Source organism: Coffea arabica, chromosome 4c (assembly GCF_036785885.1).
Source record: "Coffea arabica cultivar ET-39 chromosome 4c, Coffea Arabica ET-39 HiFi, whole genome shotgun sequence".
NCBI lineage: Eukaryota > Viridiplantae > Streptophyta > Magnoliopsida > Gentianales > Rubiaceae > Coffea > Coffea arabica.
Genome location: NC_092316.1, coordinates 4,534,086 through 4,546,759, shown reverse-complemented (window position 1 = coordinate 4,546,759; position 12,674 = coordinate 4,534,086). Strand labels below are relative to the sequence as shown.

General features: G+C 37.0%; 2 protein-coding genes across 5 annotated transcripts; one reads left to right on the top strand and one right to left on the bottom strand.

Moving 5' to 3' along the window:
• Positions 1-1,702: 1,702 nt before the first annotated feature.
• LOC113740349 (pentatricopeptide repeat-containing protein At5g50990) lies at positions 1,703-6,038 on the top strand. 4 transcript variants are annotated; one of them, XM_072045624.1, is made up of 5 exons: positions 1,704-2,113; positions 3,029-4,563; positions 4,692-4,850; positions 5,018-5,224; positions 5,609-6,038. In XM_072045624.1, exons 1-2 carry the CDS (start codon positions 1,972-1,974, stop codon positions 4,543-4,545), a joined length of 1,659 nt encoding a protein of 552 aa, XP_071901725.1. In that variant the 5' UTR covers positions 1,704-1,971; the 3' UTR covers positions 4,546-4,563; positions 4,692-4,850; positions 5,018-5,224; positions 5,609-6,038. The 4 variants fall into 4 exon arrangements, with proteins under 4 accessions (XP_071901726.1, XP_071901725.1, XP_071901724.1 ...); XM_072045623.1 differs by having other exon boundaries at positions 4,692-4,906; XM_072045626.1 differs by having other exon boundaries at positions 1,976-2,113; positions 3,049-4,563; positions 4,692-4,906.
• A 126-nt stretch (positions 6,039-6,164) lies between these two features.
• Positions 6,165-9,190, bottom strand: LOC113740351 (uncharacterized). The gene is made up of 6 exons (XM_027267955.2): positions 8,758-9,190; positions 7,937-8,198; positions 7,807-7,843; positions 7,552-7,657; positions 6,549-6,659; positions 6,165-6,467 (listed from the first exon to the last, which is right to left on the bottom strand). Exons 1-6 carry the CDS (start codon positions 8,962-8,964, stop codon positions 6,336-6,338), a joined length of 855 nt encoding a protein of 284 aa, XP_027123756.1. The 5' UTR covers positions 8,965-9,190; the 3' UTR covers positions 6,165-6,335.
• Positions 9,191-12,674: the final 3,484 nt, after the last annotated feature.

Genomic DNA, 12,674 nt, shown 5'->3' with positions numbered 1-12,674 from the left:
CATTTGGCTATAGTGGTGAGCGAAGTCGTAACTTGTAAGTGTGCATCATAAATTATTTACAAAATTTTATTTACTTCCATCATCAATATATTTTTAGTTATCTTTTTATCTTATATACATTATATCAAAAGGTCTTACAGTTTTTTTTTTTTTGTTTAAAAAAAATTATATCAAATAATCTACCATCCAAACACACAATTAAAGTTAAGCCACAGAATTACTGCTACTATATATTAGAAGGCATCAAGTAGTTTCTTTTTTTCTTTTTCCTTTTTGGCTAGGACGGGGAAAAAATTTAAATAGTTTTCGTTTTATTGCCAGTCCTAGTAGAAGGGTTTGGTCAACCGAGGCAGCCATTAAAGCACCCAATGCAATGTCGACACGTATTGATGCAGTCAGCGTACGGGGCCTCTAATCTAATGTGCTTTGTCCTATGTCTGTTTCAGTGGATGCACGGCCGGGGTTGCTTTTCAGAACGCTGCCGCAGCTGAGCTGCCTCTACAGTATCTGTAGTCTCTTCTCTTTATTTTGTTTGGCATTACTCTGCTTTTGTCTGACTGGCTTCTTTGGAAAATGGAAAATCAAAACAAAATTACTGAAACAAAATCAGGTGCTCTATATTTTAAATGTTGTACATTCTGAAGTGGAGATCTTTGGCCTGGATGGATTCTTTACCGTTTTCCTGTAAATTTAGGTTGTGTTTGAATTGCATTTTCTGTCATTTTTCATGAAAAAATTACTGTAACGATTTGATATATGTGAGGGAAAAAGATGATAGAAAAATGTGATCACGAAAAATGATAATATTTTTCGACGGAAACAAGCAATCCAAACAAGGCTTCCCCAGTGATTGGCAGGCAGAGAGGAGCAAAATCTTGTACAGTAATTTCTTTGTATTACTGCCTTCCTTCCGGAGTTGCTTTACTTACGAACTAAAAGGTTAAAACCAACAAAAGCAGTTAAAATCAAATATGCGCTTCGCTAAATAACATTATCTTAGAAGGAGCACCTAAATAACTTCCATAGTCAACTTTTGATCTTTTATCTATTTTACGTCTTAAACCGATCCCACAATAATTAAAAAAAAAAAAAGTCAAATTTTGATCATTTCATCTATTTGCTGCATGGTTTGAGCCGATGGGTTTAAGGGCAAAGATTTGAGGAATCTAAACAGTAGAAAGAGACTAAAGGATCAAAATGCGACGCATTTGTTATTAATTAAAGAATTAATTTCAGATTTAAAATAGATTAGAAGCCGAAAGAGTTGATGATTGAAATAGTTTAAAGGCTTCTCAGATGATTGAGACTTACGAGAGCCCAAAAGGAAGCCCATAAATTTGCCCTAAATGGTTTGCCTTATCATGGTTGGGCCAAGTGCTGCTTCAATGGGCAACTCCAAGTTTAGCAAAAGAAGTAAGAGAGCTTGAGAATCAAATCAAGAAGCTCCCCGTCACTGGACTAATGTCAAACTTTTTTTTTTTTTTTGGAAAAAAAAGACAATTCTAGTTGTAGAAAGTCCACATTGTATTTGGAAAATTTGTTTTTATTTGTATATTACTGTAACATTATATTTGAAAAACTTGTTAATGGTTCAACCTTTGCTTTTCTAGTTTACAATTTCCACATGTACAAGATAGGCCCACTTGGAGAGTAGTAAACATTTAAACCCACCCAGATGGGCCGGGAGTGCAGTCTTTCGTATCGGCCATTGACACGATTTCTTCAGAACTTGGACATTGCCATAAATTTGGTACCACGCTTTTAGATTTCATTTCCTACTTCCCCTTTTTTTTTTTTTTAGTTTCAAAGTAGATTGGATTAACCAACTTTAAAAAAATGGAGCTGAAACGGGGAGTAGGAACAGGAATTCAAAACAAACACAAGAACGAAGGGGAAAAACAGAATAAGAATGCCTGATTGATTGCAGTTTTTGACAAATCCGGCATAAATCTGAGGAGTAAAAAGTGAAGAATGATGATGACAAGAATAGTGGCTGGAAAATGGAGGTTCTCCATTTCATTGCTTCCATCGCAGTTGAACTACTCGGCCACTTTCATTTCAAGACCTCAACTGCTTATTCCTCCTGCACAACAATCTTATAATTCAGATACAGGTTTCTTTACTCTCTTTTAACAATTTTTGCTTTGTATTTTTTATTTTGAAAAGAACCCCTGTTTTCCTTTGATGCATTGGTCAGTGGTATTGTAATTGCTGTTAAATATTCAGTTTTTATGTAGTTAAATTGGTGCAAGTTTGGAATTGTATGTCAATTTTCTAGTGGGAATTCATTTCTTGTCCACCGAGGTTACTTGACTTTTTTTTTTAAGCTTTTCTAGTTGACGATAGATTATCATTAGTGAAAGGAAAAAGAAGCAAAACTGGATCTTTTTCCTCCCTAATCTCCCGCCCCTTTTCTTCTCCCAGCCAGAACAGAGTTCGAATGAATGCTGTGAGTTGGACACTGTGCTTTTTTCATTTTGTCCTTTCTTATTCACATGTTTGGTGGTGTTACAGTATATTGCTTTCATTTGTTGGCTCATTTCAAGAAGCTAATTTGGGATGAGATTACTTTCTCTATAGTTTCAATATTCCTTTTTTTTTTTGGCTGGGGGTGGAGGAGGAGAGATTGTTTTGGTTTATTCTTGAATTACGCAGGACTTGTGAATTTGCAGCTAGATATTATTGCAACAGTCAACATGTCTACTCTCTGAACGATATTCATTTGATTCAACTGACTACAATAGCTAAAATGCTGCCTGCATAAGATTAAATTTTGTTTTTCCTTGTAAATATTAACAAGAATCTGCATGTCGATATTGATTTTCCCTATTTACCTAGCAACTATATAATCAGGTGAATTTCTGATTGCCCATGTAAATTGTGAAACGTTTAAAGTCATGTGTTTCAGATTTTTGATATAATGTGTTTGACGGATGCAAAAAAATTGTTTCTTGCGTCATCTTCTGTTTTCCATTTTGTTGTCTTCTACTTTTGTTGACATTTAAAAAATTTTTGGTCGACAATTTAGGCTATCAGACACTTGTGCAGATTCTTGAAGCATGCAAGTCCTCTCATGATTTGAGAACTGTGATCGCAATGCATGCTAAGATTGTTAAACATGGGTATGGGATGTACCCATCTATGTTGTCATTGTTGATATCCATATATGTTACCTGTCAATGCCGCAACCTTGCTTGCGAATTGCAGAAGGAAATTTCGTACCGGAATGTTGATATTGTCTCTGCAAATTTAATCATTTCAAGTTTCATGAAGATAGGAGAAATTAATATTGCCAAGAAGATATTTCAGAATGTGCCTTCCCGTGATGTAGTCACTTGGAACTCGCTGATTGGAGGTTGTGTAAAAAATGCTTCATTTCAGGAAGCATTGAGTACTTTCAGAGAGATGTTGAGAAGACAAATTGAACCAGATGGATTTACATTTGCATCTACTATTGCTGCATGTGCTAGACTTGGAGCTCTTCATCATGGGAAGTGGATACATAGTATGATGATAGAGAAAAGAATTGAACTAAATTACATCTTATCTTCTGCATTGGTAGACATGTATGCAAAATGTGGGCAAATTAACACTGCAAAAGAAATTTTTGATGGTGTCCAACGCACTGATGTTTCTATATGGAATGCGATGATTAATGGATTAGCAATTCATGGCCTTGCTTTGGATGCTATTGCAATATTCTCAAGGATGAAAGGGGAAAATGTCTTGCCCAATTCAATAACTTTTATTGGGATTCTAACTGCATGTAGCCATTGTGGCTTGGTTGAAGAGGGTCGCAAATATTTTGATCTGATGAGAACCTTATACTTGATCCAGCCACAGCTTGAGCACTATGGAGCCATGGTTGACCTGTTGGGGAGAGCTGGACGTCTAGAAGAAGCCTATGGAATAATTAAGGAAATGACTGTCGAACCTGATATTGTTATATGGAGAGCATTACTCAGCGCCTGCAGAATGCATAAGAACTCTGAGTTGGGTGAAGTAGCCATTGAAAAGATTTCACATCTTAGTAGTGGAGATTATGTTTTAATGTCAAATATTTACTGCTCCATCAAAAAGTGGGACAGCTCTGAGGGGATGAGATACATGATGAAGGAAAACGGTGTTCGTAAATGTAGTGGAAAAAGTTGGCTGGAATTTGGTGGTGCAATTCACCAATTCAATGCTGGTGACAAATCACATTGTGAGGCTATTCTGATAGACAAAGTGTTGGAATCATTGATCCATAGAACCAAAATAGAGGGGTTTATGTCTGAAACAGACTTGGTTTTTATGGATGTTTCTGAGGAGGAAAAGGAGGAAAACTTGAATTATCACAGTGAAAAGTTGGCTGTGGCCTATGGGATACTAAAATCAAGTCCTGGGGCTGAAATTCTGATATCCAAAAACCTTCGGACTTGTCTTGATTGCCACTCCTGGATGAAAGTTGTATCAAAGCTATTAAACAGGGTGATAATTGTGAGGGACAGGATTCGATTTCACAGGTTTGAGCGTGGAACCTGTACCTGCAGAGACTATTGGTAGTCACTCTTGATTAAGCTGGTGAGGATCTGGTTCTTTGTTTTTCTTTTTTAAAGTATGGCTTGCACTTCCTTTTGTTTTCAGCAGGTAGGGTTGTAGGAAGTTAGTCTTCTGGAATGCATCCTCTGAGCTAACCCACATATTGCCAGGGCCATTATATTTGTGCTCGGACCAAGGAGTTGCCCTGGCTCTTCAGTGGATCTTTGAGATAAGAGTTCCTGATCGATTAATTTTCATGTTCTGCTGCAAAAGAAAGAGTAGAAGATCCATCAATTTGTCAACAACTTGTTGCGAAGTTCATCTGCAGGGTAGAGTGAAATTTTGCGGCTGTCAAGTTACATATTCAATTTAACATGTGAAAAAGGTTTTAGTGTGAGATTGTTTACATATCTTATTTTTGTCTATTTTAAAATGATTGTTAATCATAGATGGTTAAGCCTTTTTATTGATGAAATAGAGCATTATTTGTCTGCAGGTCAGCCTGGAGTGGTACAGCCATTCTGAATTTGCATGTTCTAAAGAGCCCAAATTATATAAAGATAAATGCTTGCTTAATCTGGTAGCTGACTCTGTAACATGAGCATCTGCTATGGAGAAGTGAAATAGATCCCCCAAGTTTGAAAATGGAAGCAGCCAAAGCGAAATAATGAAATGTTGCCAGCTTGAAAGGGCCTGCTTTTTGGTAAGTTACATGCTTCTTTTCCTATATATCTATTGCAGATTCTGGTTGTGTAGAATTAGTCTCAAATGGACTGATGAAAGTAGAACTCCACTGTTCGACACTCACACACATAGGCCACCCACACTCTGTGTGTGTGTGTGTTGCTCGCCCCTCTGTCCCGCTGTTGCCTGCTTTTTCTTTATCGACTGAAATCACCTAGAAGAATCAATGTGGAGTATGTCCAACAAATTGAATACCTACACCTTGCTTTTGTGTTTTTGGAACTATGGGCTTGTTAATGTGCCCTTCCATTTTTGCCCTTCTCCTTTTGCAATGTTATCTTGTCTTCTTTGAGCTAAACTAAATTGAAGCTTACTGTTGCCTGTTAATAAACTGATTCTGCAGGTCCACTGGAGTTGGACTAAATTTGCTGGTGGTCTTTAACCCCATCATGATCCTAGTGACACAAATCGTTTTGTCTCCTTGGAGAGTTGCAGTTTGCTGGAAATTTTTGTGCTTCTTTGGACCTGAGTGTGGTGTTGGTGTAACTGTGCAAGGCTACTTGGAATGTGCTGTTCATTTCTAATCCTGCTTTGTCTTTGTTGTCTGCAACTATATGGATTCACTGCTTCAGCATGATTAGGAAATTATAAACTTATGAGATAGATAGCGTTGAGGGCTTGGAAAACTAGGAGGATCCAATAGTCTAATCTTGTGTGGAGGATCAATTTTATCTTCTTCTTATCAAAGATTCCTCCTCGAATTCCTTTTTTTTTTTTTTTTAAAGCTTCTCCTTGAATTCTTAATTGGATAAACTGATCTTTCTTGTTGCTCATGCAGTACTACAGTTATTGTCGACCTTATATTTGTTCCCAATAATGAATTTTTTCCCTATAATTTTCTTACATATCCTTCCGATAAAGATTAAAAGCTGCTGGGAAACAAATTTTTGACTCAGGAATTATTTCATGTGAGAATGACGGTAATCCTCTCAGCCATGTGTTAAATCAAGTCACAAAATAGTTATAACCACTATTTCAAAGCAGTCATCAATCTTCCCAAAGAAAAATAAGTTGCAAAGACAAAAAAGAATAGGATGCTGATATTGGAAGTAGTGCTTCTAAAGGCATGATTATGTTGTTGGTTGGGCATCTTCATGGATGGGAAGCAGACGTAGTTTGCCTCCATAAGTTTCAGGAAGTTGGCTTTCATCAATGTCTTCAAGTAGAGTCGCCTTCAGCCGTTTGTCCTTCACAAGGATAATCTGTTGGAAAAAAAAAAAAGAGGATATCAGGTGATTCAGAATTTAAAGGCACAAATATCTGAGTGCAGGTCATTTGTGTACCTTTTTCTTGGTATTTTTGTCAATAAATGGGTAAAAAGCCTTCCAGACCGCCCTGAATATGTAAGGCACGTGAATAATCAACAACTTTCCAAGTCTTTCCGGGTAGTAGTCCTGCGATTGAACTTCGAAAGCAACTCCTTAGGTAGCCATTTTTTTTTTTTTTCGCAACGATAATATTTGTATAACTTACTCTAACTTAATATAAGAAAAGGGAGGAGCCGACAAGACGAGTTGACGGGAATTTCTGTCGGAGGAAGCCACAATTAAATGACAAGGGTGTCAAACCCTTGACCTTCCACCCCTACTAAGAGATTTATACCCACAGCGTAACAGACTGTTGGCACTCCTTAGGTAGTAACCATCACCGCATTTGTTGTCACAATTAATACTGACGTTTGAAATTTCAACTCGTGACCTTGTGTTCTTTTGCCATGTACAAAGTTTCCGTTAGTCAAAATTCTGTTGCTTGCCGGCCCGTGACTCGGGGGTTTAAGTTTAGGATTAATTTTCTATACATTGACAGTGTATATACTTTTATCATTAGATGCGTGATACATAATTCAAATATGAATTTGAAAATTAAATTTGACATATGTGTCGTATATTCAACCGTGATAGTATATACACCGTCAGTGTATATAAGATTTACTCTTAAGTTTAACGCCTCTGAGGCACTAATACTCTACTTTTTTTGTTTTTTTTGCCATTTTCAATCAACTAAAGTACAGCTACTAGGTTGAGGTTTAATTATTTTTGGTACAACATATTTCCGTTTTAGGGAACCAAGAGATAACGATAGATGCTATAGCTGCAGTGAGTTAAATCAGGGACAAGTATCTGAGACTGGTGACTTTGAGCGTGTTTAATAACCCCATTAAGTACTTAAAATTAATGGATTACGGTGTTTTCCTATTACGCAAATTGGGCAAGAGTGCCTTGCCATTTTTCTGAGTACTATAATTTATGCTAAAGAATGTGCAATAGTTATAAAGAAATTACTAACCTGCAAGATGGATAGAGCTCCAAGATAGGCACGGAGATCACTGTTACAGTACCCCCATCCTTGAAGATCTGCAATTACTAAGAACTTCTCTTGCCCGGGTGGCATCCTGTCATAGGAATCAAGAAAAAACCAAACATTATCCAACTGAATGATGATTTTTGCAGCATGGAAGTTGCCTGATTTGCTTTCTCGTTGCTGCAGTTCTTTTTTTTTTGACTAATAAACTTCCAGAAAGAGGCAAAGAGCAGTTAGTACCTGGAGCCCAATCTGTCCAAAGTGAAAACTACAAAACCTGGAAGTGAAGAAAACACATTGTAAGATCAAGGAATATTAGCATGTAAATCTGCTGAAGTCTTTTATTGGAGTACAAATGTAACCTACGTACGTTTGAACTCGTCTAGACCTCCAATTTCGTTTTGGAAATGTCTGGCTCCGATGAGTACAGCAATTGGTCGTCCCTTCTTATCTATTCCTTGCACGAACATCTTGTTCTGTGCTATTTCATTTGGAACTTCAGAAGAGGAAATGTGGCCACTGGGAACAAACATTCTTCTCCATTTCAGGCACTTTAGGAGCATATCAGAAGCTTTCTCTACGTCTAGATTCCGAGCACGAAGAAACCTTCGGATTGTTAGATCATCAACCTCCTGCAAAACCAATTCAAGATCAGCTATAATAAGAAAACTCCAGGTGATCACCAGCCCTAGTATATTCAAGAATGTCAGCATGTTACAGAAGAATAATAAGGCTTCTTTACGTCCTTTTTGAACTTTAGCTGAACGTTTCAAAGAAAATAAGGTCTCTGCGACTTAGATCAACTCTTTGTGATCCATTGAAGGAGAAAAGTATCTCAAATATAGGCCCCAGACTGATAAGAGTTCTTGAATTTTAAAGAGATTATCTTTTACAAAGATATAAGTTTGCAGTAGAGCAAAATGCCCCGGCAGGTTGGGTTGGGTGGTAAGGGGTAAAGGATCGTAAGATCTGTAATTTACCCCCCAAAAAAAAAGTGCAAAAGGTCTAATGAGCTAAAGATGAACAAGAATCAATGGTTCTTTTCTTTTTTAGAATCTAATTTAAAACCCAAAAAAAAAAAAAAGAATTCATTGACAGACAAATTAAGAATATGCTTTACCATAATGATGAAAAAGTGAAGAAAAACGTGCTTAATTAATTGCATGAAAGAGTAGTAACATGATGATGTACCTTGCAAGAAGGATCTTGATTTTCAACTACGGCTCTCACGAGGCAAACTTTGTTTTTCTCCACCTCATTGCTCTGATCACCACCTTGTTCGTCCACAGTACCATTAATATCTGCTTCTCTCATTTTTTGTTGTGTAGGAGGGTTGATTGAAGAAGCCTCGCCCTCCCTCTTCTCCACTATTAGACTATTTTTCCCTCCCGTTTCCATTGCCTTTTTTTTTTTGGCACCACAGACAAAGCTGGAACTGAAGTGCTAAGGTGTCCACCACCCAGGGAAGCATTTGCCACCGCTTTTTCCCATATCCATGTATATATCCAGACATGAATTTGAGGAAGAAAGGAGATAGTTCGATAATGATGATGTAACAGCTCATTAATGCTGCAATTGACTTGAATGAAGTTCCTGTTGGTGATGGAAATCAATAATTTTGTACGTCTACAATATGCAGAACAGTCAGCAAGTAATTGCCTGTAAATCAAAACAAGACACATATGCGCCCCCCTTCCCCAGAATTCCAGAAACCCATAAAAAAAAAAAAGCCAAAAAAAAAGGCCAAAGGTTTACTTGACTGAGCATTTTCAAATCGTTCTGTCAAATATATTTCCTATACATGTTTTAAGTATCTCCTACGTGGTTTTGCCAAATATAATTTCTTATTATTAAGTGGAAAGTATTTACCATTGAAAATGGATTTTGACACGGGGGAAATTTGACCTACAAAAATTTACACGAAATGGCCCTACTACTTGTACGCGTGACAATGATATGTCTAATTGTTGGTGTTGTGCACAAAATTATTGGAATTCAATGCTTCACAGCCCAATTAATCGATATGGTGTCGGAGGGTTGGTTTGGTGCCGTGACCATGAGGCGTCCAACTACTTGTTTCCCTCTCTCTTTCCTCAGCCATAAATTGCTTGGCCACAAGCCAGGGATGTGATGTAAGGTCTCATGTGCAATGGAGTATATATACTACTTCCTCCGTTTCACTTTGATAGTCCTGCTTCTTTTTTCACACAGTTTAAAAAAAAGCGATTAACTTTGTTAGAAAAGTAAATTTAGATTGCTATTTTTCTAAAATACCCTCACATTAAATATGATACAACTTTATGGGAACTTGAATTGATGGTAAAAAAAAGAATCAACTCTCATTAAATGGGGTAGATTTATAGTAACAACTACTTACATTAAATAAGGGTATTTTAAAAAAATTAAAATACAACTACATTCTTCAATTAGAAAGTTGACTACAATTTGGGACAGAACAGATGAAAAAGGAATACAGAAATATCAAAGTGGGACGGAGGGAGTATATACAATGGGCATGAAACTATGGAATCCTGCACTTGTGGAACGTTGACTCATGGACAAGTGCTTTTTTTTTTCCGTAACAATGATAATAATTGTATAACATGTTCTAACCTAATCTAAGAAAAAAAGAAGTCGTTGAAGAAAGTCGCCCGAAGGTGGTAGCCATGACAATTTTGGCGGACAAGTGCATTTGCTGTTTGTAGAAACTGCAAAGTTAGTGACGCAAAAATATCTTAGTAATTGTGACGGGGTTAGAAGTTTCATCTATCATGCAGTGCGTCCGCATGCATACAGGTTGGCTGGCTAACGTTGGGCTTCAAAGTTGTATGTTCGTGCACATCCTCGGTGATCAGTCAAATCCAAGTATATGGTAATTTAGAAAGCATCAACCCATCGTACACCACCACCATCTGGGCGTGTATGTATGCATTAATGAATCTTGATAGGTGGTACATAGAGAAATTTCTAAGTTTGTGATGAATTTTAAAAAAATTCTACAAAAGGGGTGATTGTGGCGAGGAATTCTGTCGGAGGGGTCTTCGCATTCGTGAAATGCGAGCTCAGGAGAGTTCGCATTTCACGAATGCGAGCTCTCAACAGAGCTCGCATTCCTGAAATGCAAATTTTTTTGCTCGCATTACAGAGATGCAAATTTTTTTTTTTTTTATCTACATTTTTGTTGCATTTTATATACTATATAACTAGATATGGTTTTGGGTTTTTCTTTTATATTGCACACCGACAAACAAGAAGAAGGATTAAGGAAGCATCTTTGATTCTGAAATTGAAAGGACAATGAAGCAAGTTTGGTCGTATCCCATTCCCATGGGGTGCCGTCAATGTTCATTTGCATCTGCATATACAGTAATAGTATCTATATGTCCCACAAGTGGCATGCATGCAGTAGTGTTTGATATTCATCTCTCCTTAATAAAACGAACACTTGTCACTCATGCACTCTCCTGCGCGACTTATAATATCTTCCCGACTTCATTTTGTATCCCTGTTAGTGTTGAGTTAGGTTCCATTTCCTGGCATTCCATTTGGCCTGCAGTCCGGGGGACATCTTCACTAACAACAGCAAGTAGGAATTGAATATACTTTTAATGCTTCTGGATTCCTAGCGGTTGAACTCTAGTCGTCCATGGACAGTGGGAGCTGGGTAGTGGGAGCTCAGTGAGCTCGCATTCTGAAAATGCGAGCTCATTGAGCTCGCATTTCCGAAATGCGAGCTCACTGAGCTCGCATTCTCAAAATGCGAAGACCCCCATTTACAGAAACCCCTCCAGGAAACGCCCTCGTTGTAGAATTCTTTTTTTTTTTCCATCACAAACTAAGAATTCACCCGTGGTACATATACAAAAATTTGATATTCAAATTGAAAATCAGATAATATATCATGGATTTAGAGTCATCAATATATATATATATACTGACTGTACAAAAAAGATTAAGTTATCAAAGAGTATGGAATATGTATTTGTGTCTACATCTTCCGAAATTGTTCTTCCTAAGTATGCCACAATAAAACTTTGCTACTTATAAGTCAGTAGCTATATATTTATAAATCAATAGTTATGGTTTTTGTGGTGAATATTGGTCATTACAAATAAAAAAATAAAATTTATCACAGCTGAACAGCTGCTTAGCTTTTTTGTCACATATTACCTTTTTTTTTTTTTCGCTACAGGTGAGGTTTGAACTCTCACCTACGATCCCTCTCTAGTGGTCACTGAGCTTTTTTTTTTTTTTTTTTTTTTTCACTAGCGGCACATCTAGCCTAGCCTAACCTACTCCTACTCCTAAGAGGGGGGACTTACTTTTTAAGGGAAGCGACTCTAGAGAGTGGGCCAATTGAGTCGGGAGAACCTGACGGAGACTTAATCACCATCTGACCAGACGAGTGCACCACTCATTCTCATGAATTTAGAACACTCCTCATATTTGAGACGGGAGGTAAGGTTTGAATCCTTACCTCCCATATTTGAATCCTTACCTCCCACCTCACTATATACAGCGGTGGCCACTAAGCTTAGTGGTTTTGCTGCCACATATTACAATGTGTCCAAGATTTTTACTGATAAAAATGGTAAAGATGCGGTTATCCATTGCTATCAGTAATGTCTCCGCTCTCAATGAGTTAAATCTGTTAAGAAATGCCCAGCTGGATTCCGCAATTCCAACAACCCTGTTTTTCTTCGGAATTTCCACTCAAGTACGTTAATTTCGGTCTATTTACGCAATGGTAATTTAAAGATCCGCTGCCATAAATAAATTCAGTCGACCATTTACTTTAGGCTCCGTTGGATAATTCAATTCAATACTTAAATTTAATGGATTTAGACACATTTGATAATAAAAAATTGAACATCTGAATTAATTAAATGATACTGAATTTTTTTAGACAAAACTCATTCCTAAAAATAAGTGATGATTTATTCACTTATCATTGAATGTGATACACACTCAGATGTATCTGATTTGATATTTAACAATTTAATAACCTAACGGATTTACATTTCAAATTTTAGATTTTAGATTTTAATTTCCAAATTTCAGCTTTATTAAACACTCCCTTAGTTCGAAAATCAGGAAACGGGAACTGT